The sequence below is a fragment of the Charadrius vociferus genome, unplaced genomic scaffold, assembly GCF_000708025.1.
Source record: "Charadrius vociferus isolate BGI_N301 unplaced genomic scaffold, ASM70802v2 scaffold14, whole genome shotgun sequence".
In the NCBI taxonomy this organism is placed as follows: domain Eukaryota; kingdom Metazoa; phylum Chordata; class Aves; order Charadriiformes; family Charadriidae; genus Charadrius; species Charadrius vociferus.
This window is the reverse complement of record NW_009648876.1, coordinates 7,260,381-7,279,862: the sequence shown is the minus strand read 5'-3', so window position 1 is coordinate 7,279,862 and position 19,482 is coordinate 7,260,381. Positions and strand designations below refer to the sequence as shown.

Genomic DNA, 19,482 nt, shown 5'->3' with positions numbered 1-19,482 from the left:
TGAACCGTTTAACCATAGAGTAGACTTACTTGCAGTAGTCTCCTTTAGCTGTAAGATTAGTGCTCTTAAAGGAAAAATCCTGTAAATGGCAAAAGTATGTGTTGTTATAATTTGCCCAGTAGCTTTTAATTTATCAGTTTTATTGAACTTCTTAGTAGTGTAAAAAATGAGAAGTAATTTTCATTATATTCATTTAAAGAATGATGCAACTATATGCATTGGAAACAAATTGTAAGATCTGGAACAATGGACTTAATTTGTAGGGATTTATCTATTCCCTTATTTTCTTCATGAAGAAATATACCTCAGAAATTGCTTCAGAAAGCCCTTTTGCAGTTACAACTTGTGTTGAAAAAGATTTTTATTAAAGATGTTAGATATTATATTTTATGTTCGCTTACACCCTACAGTCTTAGTCTGTTACTTGTTTTTCGTATTTATTTTCTTTTTTTAATGATATGTACATTAATTAGTAAATTATCATATATACATTTGTTCTTAAAAATAGTGATTTTAGATAATTAACAGAGTCCCTTCATTTTCATGAAATGCAACATAAAAGTTTACTTTTAAAATATAGCTGGTTTCTCCGAGTTTTGTGTTCCATTTTTATAAGTAAGAAAATATATTGTTACATTTTATTGCAAAAGTGCTGTCACTAATATTGAACATATGGTTTCAGTACAGAAAAAAATCACCTTAGAAGACTAAAATTTTTCTTTCACCTGTTCAGTAGTGTCAAGCATAGTAATTTTTATTCTTCTCGCATCAGACACGAGGAGAATGAACTGAATTCTACTTTATGAATCGTCAGTCTTGTGGCTAAGTTCCAATTGCATATGCAGAAGCTGCTTTCATTTAGAGCCTGTCTGTCTGAACAGATGCGCAGAGCAAAATATTTATATGCCATTTTCAATATTGGCAGTATTTAAGAAACAGAAAAGAACTCAGGCTAACTTTGAGTTCTGGAGTTGACTTGAGTAAACAGAAGTTGCAGCTGGAAAAAAAGAAATCTTTCTATTTGTATACTGTGCAAACTAGATGTGGAAATCACTGAAATGCAATAAATAGGGAACACCATGATGCCACTTCTACAGAGTCACTTTTCAGAATATAAGAGAACTTTAACTATTCCTCTCAGTGTGGCCAGTTGATACTGATCACCCACCTACATACAAAACGCAGCTAGTTGCAGGGCTTCCAACGCTGGATCAATAGCAGCCCGACTTACATCCTTAATTCTAAGAGCCAACAAAGAGTACAAATTGCTGTGACTCAGTATGCGTTCAGCTGGTTTGACAACCACTGTACAATCTCTTCTTTCAGAGTGAGATTTCCCAGAAAAAACTTCCATTTCTGTGTTGTGTGGGTTTTGTCCTGTCTTCCTTTGGAAGGCAAATTCTGCTATGGCTAACTTTTCCTTTCAGCTTCTGTATAACCTTGGTCCTAACCTGTATTTGTTATCTTTTTACTGGAGGCTGTCCTCCTTTCACGTTTTGACATCAGGAATTGTAATTCACTAGGAAAAATCTGCCCAGTAGAACTGATGCTTTCATCGTTTTAAGTACCTCAAACTGCAGCAATTAATTCTGTGGGGTTTGAACACCTTTTCAGGTCAGGGAGCAAGAAACTCAAAATCTCCTACCAACATATGCCGTTCGCTGTGCCTCACCGTTTCTTTGTTTCCTTTGGCCTTTAATATACTGGAAACATTTTTATATGTTGACAATACTGCAGACTTGTGGGTATTTTAGGAAAGGTGTGCTTCTAAATTTTCTGAGAGGGCAAATGTAGTAAACAAGAGGGTGCCATCTTATATAGCTTTTCTTAAAATAATGTTAATCTCTTTTATATAAATAGTATATACATGCAATTAGAAATCCTCTTGCAGATGTCCATTGATCCTACAAGCATCTATCTCTGGGTGGAGGATTTTCGCTTTCCAGTTAAGGATGGAGGCAGTGCTTTGGTTTCTGCTTGTCTAAATTATTTTCCAAATGCCTAGCTGACAAAGTCATACTCTCCACAATCATATCAATATATATTGACTTCTTAGATGATTTTGCTAACAGTTGGAACTGCCAGGGATGCAGCTGTATATGTATTTCTAACAGTAGTTTGTAATTTAACCTGAAAAAGTCCATCTTGCTATTTAGAAATGCATTGTCTGACTTTTTCTGAGAGGTGTTTCTCGGTGATCATCAGAAACTCTTCTTTTTCCTAGCATCAGAACCAAAGAATCTCAGGTACTCTCCATACTGTCAGTATTGTGATCACATATACCAATATACAGTTATATTGATATGCTGCAGTGTGCATAGATATAGGTACACACACAGGCATCAGGAAGGAAGATTCATTAATAAAACTTTCATGGAAGTGTCTCATTTGGATTTTTGTTCTGTTTTTCTGAATGGTGGACCGAGTAATGGAAAAAAAATGAGTGAAGAGCCCACATTTTTACTGCATTTCACAAAACCTTTCTTTTTTTTTTTCTAAAAAAGAAAAAAAAAAAGTTGTGTTATTAGTCAACTGGACTTGACCAGCCTATCAGTAGGGATGTAGAAACGCCTGTAGCATTGTTGAGCTTACAACATGGAACTTCATAGTTCTAGGGTATTTACTGAACTATAGTGGTCTTGATGCATATTAAATCATCTAGAAGTTATCTACTAAGTGGAAGCTGAGGCATAACATTTTATTGTGGCATCTGCAATGGTAAATACTTCTTTTGACTTTTGGAAAAGTACAGGTTTTCTGCCATTGGTGACTTTAGGTGCTTCTCAAATGCATTACTTGAAATTTTGTTGAACAAATGAAATTCCGATCTTTTAAAGAGATCATTACAAGTATTTCTGTCACTGTTTTAGTGTATTAATGAACTGTGCATCTCTTCAGCCCTTTTTTGGCTTTCTGTCATTGAGTAGGTTCCCCAGCATAATCCTTTCCTCCAGAAGCTGCTGAGGAAATCTGTCTTGATAAAAAGTTTTCTGTATATTTTTCCAAAAGTCTTGAGAGCAGTTAGGCATATAACTGCTCTGTCAGTCTGACCCAAGTTCCTCCCGACTAGCCTTATAGGTGCCCGTGTCTAACATACAGGTGATGAGAATCTCCACATAGCAAATGCTTAGTCTTGGATGCCTCTAAAGTTCACAGGTATCTAAAGCTTTCACTGCACCCTTCCCTGGAGATCTGCCCACTTCAGCACACGCTGGAGCTGCCTGAGTCCTTTCTGTATCCTGAACAGCCAAACGCCCAGTTCATTCCTCTCTTTGTCCCTTGAGTAGGTGAGTATTGCTTTGCTCATCTGACCTGCGAGGCAGCAATGCTAAGAGTTTTTTTTGAAGGTATACTTGCTGGATTAGAGCCCACACAAACACAACAGGAGGTAACTCCCTAGTTATATCAATCAGCCAGGAAATGAGAGAGCAGTTTCCAATTTTGAGGCCACATCTCCTACCTCTTATAAAACTGTTCTAACCATTGGGACTGAGGACATTTTGTAATCAGGCCTACTCCGTTCACTGCTGAAATTGCTCTTCGTTTCATAAAATAAGATCTCCTCTGAATCACAGGGAAAGTATACGCTCATCTGTATAGCCTAATGGTTATGGTACTTTCCTGGGAGAGGAGAGTCCCTTCCTGCTCAGGAAGCATTTGTTATCAGATGGTCTTTGGTGCAGGCACTAGGATTTCTTCTCCAGCCCTTCTGTGACTCTAGCACTTAGATGCTCTAGTAATAGACAGATTACAAAATTGTAAAGTGGCATACTCTTAAAGTCTTGGAAATTTTACTCTGTGTTGAAGCTGCTTTTTCTTCATTTTTTTCAGGCTCAGGTTAATGACTTTTTAGAATTGGTATTCCCTGGATAATTGTAACACAGTAATCATGCACCCACTCTTCTTTAACTGCAAAATACTGGATAGATTTGTTGTAATGTATTTTCTTCAGTTCTAAAACCTACAGGCAGACTTTGTTCTAAAGTGTGAGAGAGGTGTGAATAAGAAGAATGGAAAGAAAACGTTTAATCAGAATGACGCAATTCAACAGAAGGACTTGAAAGATGGAGACAGTAGAAGAGGGGAGACAGTAGAAGAGGCTGAACAATAGGAAGTACAGGATTTTGTAGAGATTGCATGGTTAAAATTACAGGAAAGGAAAAATAAAGACTAAACAACTAGAGATGTGGGGAAATGTAGCAAACAGATTTCTGCATCCTTCTGCAACTGAAGGATGACAAAGCCATGGATAAAAGAAAAAAAAGAGTTAATGTGAGGGAATTGTTTTGAATATAAAGGAAAAAGATTACAATGGTGGATGAAGATGTAAGGAAGAGAGTGGTTTTGCTTGTATTATTGTGGCACACTCACATCCTTAGCATAGACCCCAGTCTCATACTGAGATGGAGTACAGCACAAGACAGATGTTGTTTGCCCCCCAGAAATAAAAAAGCCAAGTATAAAACCGAAGACAACAGATGAAGGCAGATACAAAATTCAGGGAAATGTGAAACAATAGCAGATGGAATGAATAGTTATGTGACCTACACAGCAACAGACTGGGTAGGCCGTCCAAGGTATTTTCCTTGTTTCCTTCTAGATAAACATCGTAACAAAGGGGAGAATTTGAAGGGGGATTGTTTTGTAGACGTTTACAGAGACCTGGTACTAGCTATAAGAAGCCACGTGGAAGAAAGTACAAAAGTACCTGTCTAAAAATATCAGCGTGAGTGTGACTGTCTGTGTTAACTGACTGGAGGCAGGAGTAGTTTTGATAAAATTGATCAAATAGGTATAGACTATGAAGTTAAAAAAAGTAGCCTGCATCTGTGTTAGGGAGTGGTGGGCTGATGGCGGTTTCTGAAGAGAATACCCCATCTGAGCAGTATGTTCCGAAAGTGGGCTCTGCAATGCTCCCGGTAGATATCAGAAGTAAAATTTGTTTATTGAGGTCAAAGAGAAAGATGTGGCAATAACTGAGAAGGGAAGTAAGAGCTGAAATAATTTATTCATGCAGATGGCTAGAAAAAGTTTTAGCTTGGATTATGGAAAAAGCATCCGCAAGATGTAGATGTATTCTGCCATAGGAATCTAAACAGAGCTTGAGTTAAAAAAGAAAGTGATACAATCAACGGTGATGGAGAGCTATTAGGTGAAGACGTGAGATGTGTTTTTTCAGACAGATTAAGCGTAAGTAGGTGATCCGACAGCCAGGATTTCGGTGCTTGTTCCCAAGTGCAAATCAACAGGTCTAAAAAATTGCATGCTTACCAGTAATAATGGAAAGTAAAGTATTTTCAGTATTAATAGAAATAATTGCAGATTTAGACAATAAGTAAAATGGATTGTAATGCAAATTAAATTTTAGCTGAAGTGACTATAACCTGAGTGACCTATAAAGGTACGATGTCTGATTTTTTCTTGTATTGATTGTATTTTTCAGAACAATATCTTCTGAAAAAGTATAATGAAGTCATTAGATTTTTCGTTATGCTTTTTGCAGATTATATATCTGCAAGTTTTTAGCTGACAGATTTGGGTGACTGCCTGTATAATTAATGTATATCTTACCTTTTTATCCATTCTCTTTTGTTCCAGTTAGCACCTTCTTCAGAAGCAGAAAGCTCACAACACTGTTGTTTAAGTGTTAAGTCACTCTCTGTGCCAGAGTTTTTCTCCATTGGTTTGTCTGTGCATCCTTCCCATTCCATCTTAATTGCCGATGCCAGTGGCAACATCCACTCGCAGTAAGAATACAGCTTGCATTGGCCTATTATTACTAGCCATTGAGTTTGTGTGTGCCACTCAATTTGTAGGTGCTAATAACTCTTCCCTAGAGAGCACCGTTTTAAAGAAATAAATGTCTAGCCTATTAGAAGTCATGTAGAAATTAACTACCATGGGTTTATGGTCACTCTTGCAGATAGTTTCATTCAAATACAGCATAAAACTAGATTATTTCAGCCACAAAAGCATACAAATTTGGAGTTTTAAAATAATAGAATGTTCTTAAAGTATATGTGAATAGAAGATAAAAAGTATCCCGATCTCAGCTACTCAGTCTCTAATACAGAAGAGGAGTTCTGAGGAGAGCGTGTCTTTTCTTAGTGGAGAATACAGCAAGCTCTAGGCTTGGCGTTCACATCAGACTTTTGTTTTGTTTTTAAGCAGGGTTCTGTTTTTAACAAGCTGCAGATGGTTTTGTGGATTGTTAGGACAAATGGCAACCTGGCTAGCTGCATTATTTTTCTCTGGATGTACTAAGTGTGCATTTGAATTAGACTTCTAGAACTGATGTAAGCTTGTCCTCTCCACTGTGTAATGAAAACATCATTATCCTCTTCAGTCAGCATCTGTGTCAAGACTTCTTTATTTGGTTAGGAGATAGGTACCCAGATTGGAGAATGGGAATGTCCTTGTCACATTCAAAGCGGTAACTTTCCTTCATTTTAGCCTTATTTGTGTATAAGCTTTGGATATAATAGGATAAACTAAAAGGTTTCATTTAGAGACCTCTGAAAGTAGAGCATTTTAAAAGCAGGTAGGTGTCTCCACCCTACTTTTTCATGAAACATTTTACCCATTCAAGCAGACTTTTAAAAACAGCTTGTTTTGATAGCAGCCTGTTCTCCTGTGGGCCTTCAGCCTTTGCTTCCTGGCAGCACCTTTGGTGCGAAAAGAGAGTGATCAATTGGGAGACTATCAGTGCCAGCATGCATAGAGTGATAAGTTAACACACCACTGGGAATTTCTAGGGCCCACCAAGATACTTCACTTCTAATGTGCTAACAAGCTCATTTTTCTACCTCTTGCCTCTTCAGTTATTTTTTTTTCTCAGAAGAGCTTAGAAGTTGAGTGCATCAGGCATAATGAAAAGCTCCGTAGGAGGGAGAAGCAATAACCCCATTTTTCCCTTTTCAGCCAAATAGAAAATTAGTTTCTGGTAATACACAAAGGCCAGTATTTTTTGTGCAAGGGGCACTGCTGTGAATCAAAGGACTCTATTAACTGCAGAAAATTCAGCAGCTGTGAATCTCCCCCAATGAAAAAAGTGCTTTTCAACAAGTTGTGAGATACGTAGTATTATTTAGACTTCAACCATCAGTTTCATCCTCTACCACTTATACATAGCCTCTTAAAAACTGTGCTATATTACTCTCCTCTGTTAAGGCTCAATACTGTGTTTATACCCCAACCTAAGAACCATTACAATGGGAGATTTTTATATTTTCTCTTGTCCCTGTGCTTCTATTATAGCTTCTCCAGCCCGAGACTTCTGCTGAGGTTCAGCTGTCTCAGGATCCAGAAATAATTTGGAACACGGATTTTGAATGGAAAATTGTTCCCCAGTTTTACTGTGTAACCAACTTGTGGTCTGAGGAAGTACAGTGAAAATCAGTGTATTCGCTAGAAGTTGTTTTCAGATAATGTAATCTCTGTACATTTTTTCATATTGAGATATAATGCAAAATCTATTGTAAATATTGTACAGAAAACAACTGCAAAATGGTTTCATAGGAAAAGTTATGTAATTGTTGAAGTATAGGTTTAAAAGCTAAGGTGACAGGAATTGTTTCCAGCTGTAATTTGGGGCTGAGAATTTTATTACTTATAAGAACTGAAAGTAGTATCATTATTTATTTATTATGTTAGCACCTGTTATAAAAGATGCTTATCACTTATAATGCAATTTTTATGTTTGGATTGCTAAAAATGTGTGCAAGATTAATATTATCCCCATTTCACAGATGGTGAAATTAAGTCAGAAAGGTGATTTCCTCACTTCCCATCCTCTGCAAAAAGAGCAGCAGACTTGAAATCAGAACCGAGAACCTTCAAGAAATCGATTCTGAGTGCATTCCTCCACAGCATGGTGACTTTTTGGGGTTGGTTTTTTTTTTTGGCGGGGGGGGGGAACACAGAGCTATGTAAGAGGAAAATAATCACACTATCTGCAAATAAAATATGAAAAAAAAAAAGTGTGCAGAAGCCTAATGGCCAGGAAAATTTTCTGATCATTTTATGGTTCTGTGAGATAACTGGAGAAGATCTTCCTCATCCGATGTATTGAGTCCAGCTGGAGGAGTTTGAAAGTTGTGGGAGAAAAGGTTAACCGATTTCTCAGTTCAGGAACTATCCGACAAGAAGTCAGCATGGTAGTTTTTCTTGATAATTGTATGTTGCTGCCTGCTGCTCTACATTTTGACAGCCATTTCCATAGTTGCTTTCATGAACAGCAGAAATATTCTCTCTTTTTCTCGCTCTCTCTGTGCTAACAGCACAATCAGGCCTGCTGGAACAAGAAGCCTGGAGAGGGTTCTTCAAAAGCAACAACACTTCAAGATACCGGGCTCTTGTCAATAATATCAGAGAGGGAGAACACAGGGAAAAGGAAGAAGTACAGTATTTTGCTGTCAGTGCCCTGCCGACACCGTGTTAGCCAGTATTTAAGGGTCCTGTGGATTCTTTACAAATATTCTTGCTTGTTTTAACAGCATAATTGATGAGGTGTTTTTCCCAATACTCAAATGTATCTCAATACTCAACTATATATTTATCTTAGCTGCGTGTGTGTGTGTGTGTGTATTTAGGGATTATGGAAGCAGTTTGTTATGGAAGAGTGCAAAATCATTTACTTTGTTAATAGTAACATTATTTTTCATGCGATACCTCTTAAAAATTGTAACATTTTTATATTTAATTGTGACCAGAGTACAGCCAAATCAGTTACTTAAAAGAGGGTATTTAAGTTGCCGCTGTTTGGAAAAAAATGTTAGAAAGTGTTGTGTCACGTGAAAAGAAAAGATAGCTGAGCCATAAAGTTTACATTAATCATGTTTATCTTGTAGTGCGTACAATCACTGGAATACATGATACGTATTTAATAAAAACAGGAATTCTGAGTTACTACACTGATATTTAGCAGTTACAGTACATGATGTAAATTGCTCCTTAACTCCTGGCTAAACCAGTTACGAGGAGAGAGCACGATACCTGCAAACAATTGTTCAACATCATCTAGAGCCTTCAACTTTTGAGGATTTTGCTGCTCAGGTTTTCTGTCCAGCACCTTACCACCATTTGCCCTCAGAGACAGGTAAGAATTACAGTAAAGAACTGGTTTTGTACAATCTTATTTGAAATGCAGTATCCTTACTTATAAAGACTACAAATTCAGACCTGCGCACATCATTCAGAGTTGCCATTAATCTGAAAGGCTGTATGTACATATTTGAGAACCTGGGCAAAGCTGCTTTTAAATCTTTATTCTTTTGCCTGGCATCATGAGCCAGTGCCTGGCATTAAGATTTGGCTAGCTACTTTAATACAGCAACCAGACCCTGTATTTTTACAGTAAATTTTGTGTTCTCCTGTATAAAGTCTCCGTGGGAGCATTGGTACTCTTTCATCCAGGCTGGTTCAGGTAGATCCATTCTTTAATCTAAGTACACCTTCCCTATAAGAAAGCTTTAAGGCTCACTACATTTTTAGAATGTAAAGTTTTAAATTGGAAATCTGAGAGCCTTGCAATCGTCAATTTTGTTTCCAGGTTATTAGCTGCAAAGTTGGTTTTAAGGTCATTTTTGCTTTCCAGTAAAATACCTGTTTTATAAGAGGATACTGCATTTTCAGTTACTAATGAGAAAATCAGTAAAAGAAAATGAGTAACTCGAGGCCTTCCTGTTCTGAAATTTCTTGAACTCCTTATGATTATTTCATTATTTTATTTCCCCTCTTTTTAGATCATTAAATATCAGTTCTGTTTATCTGAAGGTAAGACAAAGTGTCCAAAAAACCCCTTTGTTCCTCTTACTTTTACTAGAGCACTAAGCTTGTAACCAAATTGTATGCAAACTTTCCTTGTTGCCCTTGTCCACACTAAAAAGAATTTCACACTGATTGAGAAATGACCACTACATCTTCTTAAAGTTTTAGTCTTTTACTAACCTCAGGTCTGCATGAAGCACTAACACTGGTTCTGGGATTAAGGTAACTAATGATAGAGACAGTTGTTGGATGAGTAACACTTTATTGTGTTGACCTTTGTTTCTCAGCATGAACAAGTAGTACTGGATGGCAGTGGTGTGTTTTGTACCCTGTACTGTCTTTCATTGATGTTGTAAGACATTCTGCAGTGATAACATAGGAGAGAAGGAGAAGAAGAATGTGTAACACTTGAAATTCCTTGTTCAGAAACCTTTATTTAATGACGAATACACCAAATGCTTCTGTGGAAAAGCTGTGAATCTAAATAAAATAAATTTTCTAAGAATTATTTAATTTGGCAAGTTGTTATCTCAAAATCTGTTTCTCACTTGCAAAAATATGCAGAAATAAATTCTAAAATTATAGAAGTGTTGTGATAGGACTACAGAAAGAATGACTGAGAGATGTTAAAACGTTGAGACACCTTTGCTTGAAAGTATAAACCATAAGCAGAAATGAGGTGCAGTTTCAAAATATAACAAGTGGTAGTTATGCCAGTGCAAGTAGTCAAGACCAAAGGGAAACTAAACTAAAAGTAAGTAATTTAAAACTAATTAAATCAGTATAAGAAAATAGTAACATAATGTAATGTATGAAGACATTTGAATAGGGAAAACCTGTAACTAGAAACATTAAAAACATTAACCAGGGATACCAGTCCTTGCCGTGTTTCCTACCTGATGCACTCAGTAAGTATTCAAGACCAGACACTTGCGTATAGCTAGTATATATTCTGTATTCTAGTGCACTTGTATCAGTTCTGCCTATTCACTTCTGGAAGTATTCCAGGCTAAATCGTTGTGCCCTCTTTCTCTAGTTCATTCTTTCGGGGTGAAGCAAAGCTGCTTTTCTGTACTAGGTTGTGCATCGGAGACCGCTGCTCTACAGTGGCAATGCTTATATTCCTTTAAAAATTGTCCCAGTTATACTTTGTATTCTCTGACATGATCTGGAAGAAGATTTTGATTTTTAGAAACTTGATTTGAGACTTAACCTTTCTATCAAATGTAATAATTTTCTGCAGGAATCTCATTAATAGGAGCTTGTGATGTATTTCACATCGTCGTAGATGCATGTGTGTGTTTGCGTACCGCAAAACATGGTGTCTGGTCCTGAGGGCCACATTCTTCTGGACCTCGTGCTGTGCACTGGAACTGACCAACACATCAGTGTCAGGAGCAGCCAGGAGCTTCCTAGGACAGACATGCAGCACAGTGTGACACAGCGTCAGAGTGAAACGACCTATCCCCAGACCTGCCTGACTCTGAGCTTTCATTTCAGCCCCGGGTTGCCGGGGATGCTCTGGCAGTGCTGCTCGCAGCCTGGGGGCTGACTCCTGTTCCATCCAGGGCTCCTGGGGCTCTCATATTCGGCAACAGGATAGAGTGCCCGGAGTAGCACCACACCATCTGCCTCCAGGCTGACTTTGGAGTGCATAAATTCTAAAGCCTGAGGCAGGTATAAATTAACACTGCAGTCATCTGCCAAAAACTTACCCCAGGGCTTGGGGTTAGCCTGGAAAACGCTGGTTTCCACTCGTAGCGAAGGCAGACCTGTTAGCGAGGTGGCTACAGATGACCCAGAACTTTGACAGACTGTAATCCCAGGGAAGAGGCCACCAGATGGACTATTGAAAAACAACATACCCCTATGATTCCAGGCTTCCTACAACAGGCATGGTTTTTGAAAGATAGGTGCAGAGCTCTGAATTGTGCCAGGATTGCACACAGGAGTGGCACTGAAGTCCTGCCTGGGAACCCGCGCACAATTCGTCACCCCCAAGATGCCTCAGACAAAACCTTGCAGGCTCCCTGCCAGGCATTTCCATGTCATCTGAAAATTTCTGACCAGCTTCTAAAAATACATCACAATTCTTTTTTTTTAAAATACGAAGTATTTCATTTGTGCCTGTTCATTTTAATGAAAAATAACTCACCAGAAGAGACTGGAAAAGTTTTCCACGTTTCAGATATTATAGACTTGATTCTTTAATTGGATCGTGATCTCCAAGATTACAATTGCTGAATGTGTTTAATTTTTACAAAACATTATGTAAAATTTCTTCTTCTAAGGAAGATATATAGAAACTGTGAAGCTACTACAGCCCATCACCAGCTGGTGTAATTTTGTTGTTGGTGGTGGTGTGATCCGTTGGCTGGTTTCAGCATGCCATTTTTTGCTATGATAATCAGAGCAAATAGAGAACATGCCATTGGGTAACAAACTCGGTTTCCTCAGATTGGCATATTTTATCAAAGGCTCAGTCCTCAGCAGAAGCTGTTTCCTTCCTTAGAGAGGTTTCTCTTCAATACAGTGTGATTGTGGCTGCTTGCTTTTTTATCTAGGTACTTGGTTTGCCTAGTCAAAACACCTGACAAGTCCACTTTCCCATGTTTGGGTACCTGATTAGTGTAGTGGATGTGTACATTAAAAAAAAAAAAAGAGATTTACCTGCACTTAATCACAGAATATAATTCAGTTGCCTCTGTATTTTTTCCTCTGTGCTGCCTCTGTTAAATAGAGTGACTGCAAATACTCTGTTAAATAGTGTAACTCCTGCTCTATATCGCTATTGAGTAAACCAGATTTCTGTGACACCAGAATAGGTTGAGGGGACGGTCAATGGTAAGCTCAATGATATCGAAGGGCTTATTGACCCTGTGATGCTAAGATCCTGAGCTTCAGATTGTACTGATGTCTTGGGTTTGGTTTTTCTCTGTCTTCTTTTTTTCCTCTCGTCCTACTAAAAACAGTACCTCAGATTAGTAAACCTTATAAAGGGTTTACTAACTGTGTAAAGTTAAAGGGCCTCCCTACACTAGTCATAGTATTTTCCTCATGATAAAAGCATCGGACTTTTTTATCATTCCTTCTATTTTCAAGCCTGTGTTCAGAATAATTCTGCTGCCTCGCTCCCAGAGTAAGCGGGATGCCAGCTGACGGGCAGGCGAGCAGGGAAGGTAGAGGTAACCATACTTCAGCCTTGTGCAAGGGAAACTCAGATTCAGCAGCTGCCATCTTAACCTCTTCTGCTGCTTGTTTGCAGCGTAACTTTGAACTGAGAATCTTTTTGGCCCTGGATTACCCCTTCACAGATGAAAACAATCGTGCTTCACTGTAGACGGGTCTAAGCAACAGTTGTTGGTGGTTCAGGTTTGTGGTTGGAAGTGAAGCTGAAATACAGAAACGAGGGCTGTGTGTCTAGGAGGGCTGGGAAGAGTTTCTCATTATCCCTCCTCCGGCCAAACTTAAGAATTTTTTTTCACTCCAAATCAGAGGAAAACCTCAAAGTTACTGAAGTTTTCCAAAAAACTTTATATTGGAACAACTGAAGCTGAAACTTTATGCATTTCTGAACTGTTGTCCTTAAGTTAATCACTTGGGTGACAGCTGTGGATCTTCAGCACTTTGAGGCAGTATATTCAGTGTGGACTGCTAGAGACCCAAATGGGTGAATTTTCTACATTTAATGAAATGGGTCCACTGAAAAAAATAGAGTATGATGGTCCAATTCAAAAGCATCCTGTGCATAGGCACAAGGGGACAAAATTAAATTTCAATCCTGATATTTCCTATTTTTTTAATGTTTGACTTTATGAATTTATGGTCTTGTGACACCGTTTTCCTTGTGTAATTCCTTCCATTTTTATTTTGATGCATAGGGCAAAAGAGAAATTCTGTAATGCTGGTTAACAGCCACGTGATTCATAAGCAAAACTGTAACCTCTAGATCCACCACCAACTCCTGCAGTCTGAGATAAGGCAATAATTGGTAGTAATGGTAAGCTGTCTTATCTCTGCCTGAATCTCCACTAGCAGAAAGATTGGGAGTTTTGCCAGTGGGTTTCACAGATATTAGTTGACAGAGAGGAACGGGTTTACCCAGTATGTTTCCAGCCAGGTTCTGCAGAGCATTCTTCGCTGGACATGGGCTCTGCCACTCTTTTGGCAGAAACTTAATCTTTTTTGCTGTGTTCTTTCTCATGGCTGGCTCTTGGCTCTCTCTCTCCTGCCCAGTTCCAGACTCACAGGTCTTCAGGCCACTCACCATCTCTTCCTCTCCTTCTCATCTTGCTTTGCAGCTGCTTTTGCAGTCTTTCTCTCTGCATCCGCTCCTCACTACGTTTCCTCATTTCCCCAAATTAGTGAGAGACTTAATTCCTTGACCCTAGCAAGGCTGTGCTGAGCATGACGGACAACTTGGCTGGAATTTGTAAGTGTGGCAAAGGGCACAAGCCATACAAAAATTATGGCCCTCTCCCCTTGAGGTCAGGCGGGGGGGCTGAAGTACCTTAAAAGGTCGTCAAAATTTACCGACGTGCACAACTGATATTTCACTCTGTGGTCATTCTCAGAGATGGCACTCAGGAAAATGCTGATCCAGACGACAAGGTGTGATAAAGCTAGACGTACCCAGAGTGGTCTTGCCACGCGGCACCCTGTCTTAACATCAGCACCCTGTTGGGCTTTGGCTCAGGGAGTTTTTCACCTCGTTTAAAGTCAGAACTGATGAGCGAGACGAGTCATGCCAACGCGGCTGTTACGATACCTCCAGATTCCTCCACCTCACCTGAGTTCTAACTCTGTGTGTAGTTAGGATTCCATTTTACATTTAAATAGTTAATTTCTGAGTCAAATAACTGACATAGTATTATTACAAGATCCTAAAATTTTCAAATGGAGTGTGAAAATGTCGCATTTCAACTTTGTTTATCCACCTCCTTGTTCAGAAGCAATTGAAACAGCTTTACATTACGGCCCCAAAATATCTTAGCTCATCAGGCTGTGATATTTGTCACTTGTCAAGCCTAAGAGATGAAAAATATGGATCACTTCCTGACATTTTTCAACCTCTTAAAAATCCTAACACATCTATTTTGTTTATTTTATAGAACTTTCTGCTTGTAGGTCAAATGTCAATACAGCCTTCTTATTTAACCCTATTTTTATATTTTGGATAACTAAATATTTCATTGTGTAGAGAGATAAAGATAATAACATTTTACACTGAAGATTTTAAAACCATGAAGGGGAAACAAGACCTGCAAAATTTCTATATACCACATTTAATAGCCACATGTGTGTATATGTGTATGTATGTATATATAAATATAGATGCTTATCTAAAATCCAAAGAAATTGAGTTACTAATCAGCCTGTTGATTGCTGTCAGACTTTAAATATATTTTAAGTGCCATTATTCTTCACTCTTCTGGTGTGATACGTTCAGATGTGAATATCACTTTACATGACTTCTGTTCTTCGATAGCTCTAAGTCAGTTTCTTAAAAAAAATAGGATTGCATGTGAATCTGTGCTTCCGTCTGCAGGAATTAGAGCAAAATTTTAAGATATAATACTTCAATTGAAATAACGGGGTGTTTTAATGTTTTCTTTATCCAACCCGTGATAAAATTCCACACTAGAGTTTGACAGTTCAATGCAGACTAACTAGCTTAAATACTCTGCTTTTTCTTCTTTACCTGATTTCAGGAGTCTCATGTTGAGACTGGCTATAATTTTAGCATGCTTAATACTGTGAAACAACTGGGGAGCAGAAGCCATATGTCAAGTTGCCATTTGTTTTTCCCTCTCGATTGTGTGTATGTGTGTGAGTATTTAACTGTTTTCACAGACTTTAAGCAAGCGTTTCAGACAATGTTTAGGATGTATCTCAGTTGCTGTGAATAAGGCTGCTGGATCTTTATAATGTTATAGAATTCTTTTCTTTCTCTCTCTCTTCCTTTTTTTCTTGTAATGCTTAGTTGGTAAGTATGACGCCGGATTTCAGAGCTGTTGCTTCATTGCACATAACTAACTCATCACTCTCTTTAACCTGTAGCATGAGCAGCAATTGCATAATGAAATTCGAAATTCCGTTTTCTGTGCTCATCTGTTAATACCCTTCAATCTCTGCGGTTCGTGTCTCATGTCTCACACCTGTTATCTTTTATCTTTTCTCCTCTCCCCCCCCTTCCTCACTTCTTTCCACTCCTCCTTCCTCATCACTTCTTCATTCTCAACAAAGAAAGAAATGCTGTGATATTTCTTCTCCTTCCAAAACCTCCACTAGAAAGCATTGGCCACATCAAGGTAAAGGGCAAAGGCTTGAAACGGAAGGTCTTTCACGCTAGCTGTGAATGGTATGCTGTGCAAAACAACAACGGTTATTTTCTGTTCTCTAACTTCCACCATTTGAAATGCTTTAATTCCTTGTAAAATTAGAACAAGATAGAATTTCAGAAAATGAGAGTGCATGTTTCCCTGCCTGCCTTTTTCTGTAAGGTGCAGTGAGTCAGGCATTATCGTGCTTTTCCAGATTGTTTGGCAATGAAGTACCTAGTTCATGAACAGAATTACTGTCACCAGCTGGGGAACAAAGAACAGCCCTTTCTCCTCCCTGTCACTTCGATGGGTCGTGTCAGTTTGAAAAAGATAGAAAGTACCGTGCCGTCTCTCCGGAGCAGGCAGGTGATGGACCAGGCGAGGAGGATGGCCAGGTCGCTAAATCAGTGAGGTTTATGACAATACGTTTTAAATGTACTCTTAGACTTCTTACCTGATGACCTCATTTGGTTTTAGAGGAGTCTGTCAAAATAACTCGTGATCAGTTTTGAATGGTTTTTGCACCCCTTATATATGAAATGTATGCCGAGGGAGAGAGGTCTTCAGCTCTGGTTATTGCATTATTATTTTAAAGAATTGCCAGTAATAGCATGATGGGGAAGAAACAGCAAGTGATATTGTGGCTTACTGAAGTCAGCAGGGGTTTCCCCATTGGCTTCTGCAGGACTAAGCTTCTGTCCTTAATTTATATGGGTCAGAAGCGATCAGTGGCGACAGAGGTAATTGACTTCAATCAGGCCGTCAGTCCCTGTAAATGGCTAATTAAAATGCAGTTTAGTTTTGTGGTTGGGAGTTCATAGTGTTAATTTTCTGTACATGGGAAGGAGAATGTAATTTTGATTTCATATTTTCTCCTTTTCCTTTTGTGTCCCTATGGAAGAAGATTTGGAGATGGGCCCTTTGTAAGGGAAGAGCATTGTCCTCTTGCAGTGAGGACTCGGGGCCCACTGGAGCGTAGCTCTGGGCGCTGGGCTAATGAACTACGTCCCGTTATCTCAAATTCATCTTGTTCCTTTTACAAAGAAACGTTCATGTATGGTGCATCCAGTTAGTATGATCTGTTCAAGCTTCTGCCTTGTGGGCCCTGTAGGAATTTTCCTTTTGGAAGCACTAACTAAAGTTGGGATGGGAGAAGATGTTTTACTCTCCCAGTTGGCCCCCGATTCACTCCACCTCCTCAGCTGCATTCCTAGAGCTCCCTTCATGCGCAACGAGCTGTTAACCTTCATGTTCTCATTAAAGACTGGTTTCTTCTGGGTTGTGGTTTGAATAACGGCTCCCCATCCCTGTGAGGGAACTGGAGGCGTTTGTTCTCCCGGTTAGCGGGAAAATGTCGCCCACTTCAGTGCTGCCTCAGTTGCCGAGAGCCAAGGGGGTTCCACAGTCCCGTATCTCAGTGGTCTCTGGCATCCTCTTTTCTCTAGAGGTGGATTTGTGGCAGTCGGTAGCTCCACGTGCAGTGCCCTCACCCACAGCTGGTAAAGGGCTAGGAGATGCTGTGGGAGCGACGGCAGCACTGAAATTCCTCTCTGCCCCTTGTGAATAGATTCCCTCGCTGCGAGTGGGGAAAGGTGGCACTGACCCGTCTGGTTCTTGCTGTCCTCTGCAGGCTTCTGCCCAGAGACTCAGCCGGGAGAAACTCCAGCAGCAGCAACAGCACAGGTGGATGGAACAGACTTAGCCTCTCCAATGTCTCCTCGGACTAGCAAGAGCCGCATGTCCATGAAACTGCGCCGCTCTTCTGGCTCGGCCAACAAGTCCTAAGCGGCGCGATGCCTGCAGCTTTCTAGCCAACAGCGATCGGCCACCCTTCCCGCAGCGACTCACCACTTCCCGTTAAAGGATAATGTCTCTAATGTGTGGGTGCCCCTTCCCTGCGTACCCCTGTTCTGTATGTTTATTTTAAACAGTGACACTGGAATTTTACTTTCATATTTTAGCTTTTGGTTTTTTATCAAACTCCAGGCTGCCTTTTTTTTTTTTTTTTTTTTTTTTTTTTTTTTTTTTTTTTTTTTTTTTTTTTTTTTTTTGCAGTGCAGTTTGTCCTCTGCACCTTTTTACCTTCCTGGATGATTACAATATCTTAACAGTAGTCATTTTTAACTCTGGTTAATCTTGAGTCATATGGAATTGGAGACTACAGTTTGATTACACTATATTTATTGTGCCCGATTGCAATTTCCTCTGTAACAAAGAAGGAAATATGTACAACTTGAAAATGAATGTACAATTTTAAATTGAAGTTGCATTTGTAAAGTCTTTGTCAGATGTCACAATGTTAATGGACAGGATGTGTACAGATTATTTATGTTAAGAATAAAATAGTTCAACGGCCTTTCAAGCATTACAGAGTCCAAACGAAATAACTTGCTCGTAGCACCAACTCTTCCTTCACAAAGCAACATATCATTTCATAACTGTGCAGGTGGTGTCGTAATCTATGCCAGAAAAAAAAAAAACAAAACAACAAACCACTGCTGAAATTCTACTTCTGCTTGGCTTCCAAATATTTTTATAATGTTTTCTTTTCCAAGTGGTATCAGTAGTAAATGCCATCAAGTTTCATGGGGTTTAGCCATTATCACCGGGCTGCTGGGTATAGTTGTATATTGTTTCTTACATTTAAAAAAAAAAAAGAAAGAAAAAAAAAGCGCACTTTCCTGATAGAAATTCATTGCTCTGATGATGTGTACTGGGGAAGAAAAGGGAACATGCTCCAGGAGCCTGGCCTGAAACGCTGACGATTCCAACCTTCTGCAGATTAGTACACGCGTGCCACCCACCCAGAGATATTTTCCTACAGAAGATGAAATGCTCACATTTTGAGTCTGGCAAACAACAAAATGCTGTTAACAAAATGTAGCATGACATCGGTACTAACTGCATGTGTAAATATATCATATGAGCAACAATAAAAAGATAAATTATGTATTGTCATTCATGTAGTATCTACAAATTTGTAATGGTTGAAAAGAAGACATCCTATTTAATAATACAATAAAATTATTCTTACCACCTTTTGTATATTAGTCATTCACCTCAGTGATTAGATTCCTACCCCAAATTATAGAAGAAACAGTGTATTAGGCGTACAGCAGTGAAGTGCGATACATGGCTTAGTTTTCATTTGTATTAAAAAGTACACACGAGTTCTGAGGAGCTCTTTCCCAGCCCATTTCAAGAATGCCATACTGAGAACTTTTCCCCAGAGACAGTAAATACAATCCACGTAGCTCTGCAGGTAACGCAAAGTGCGGGACGTTCCCTCCTGCAGGCTGGTGGTTTGAGTGCTAATTGTAGGAGCAGTTAATAATCATCAGGTTTCTGTGGTCCGGAGCCCTTCGTCTTTAACTGTCCAGGTGGAGAAAGG

At 39.1% G+C, this 19,482-nt stretch overlaps 1 protein-coding gene across 1 annotated transcript in view; it reads left to right on the top strand.

The window, feature by feature from the left end:
- The window catches only part of RALGAPA1 (Ral GTPase activating protein, alpha subunit 1 (catalytic)), a 122,982-nt gene extending 103,855 nt beyond the window's left edge, over positions 1 to 19,127 (top strand). Inside the window, exons 38-40 of the mRNA XM_009886954.1 lie at positions 8,973 to 9,097; positions 9,744 to 9,774; positions 17,722 to 19,127. Of these exons, the coding sequence (XP_009885256.1) occupies positions 8,973 to 9,097; positions 9,744 to 9,751 (133 nt within the window). The 3' untranslated portion in view covers positions 9,752 to 9,774; positions 17,722 to 19,127. The remainder of the gene's footprint in view (positions 1 to 8,972; positions 9,098 to 9,743; positions 9,775 to 17,721) is intronic.
- Positions 19,128 to 19,482: the final 355 nt, after the last annotated feature.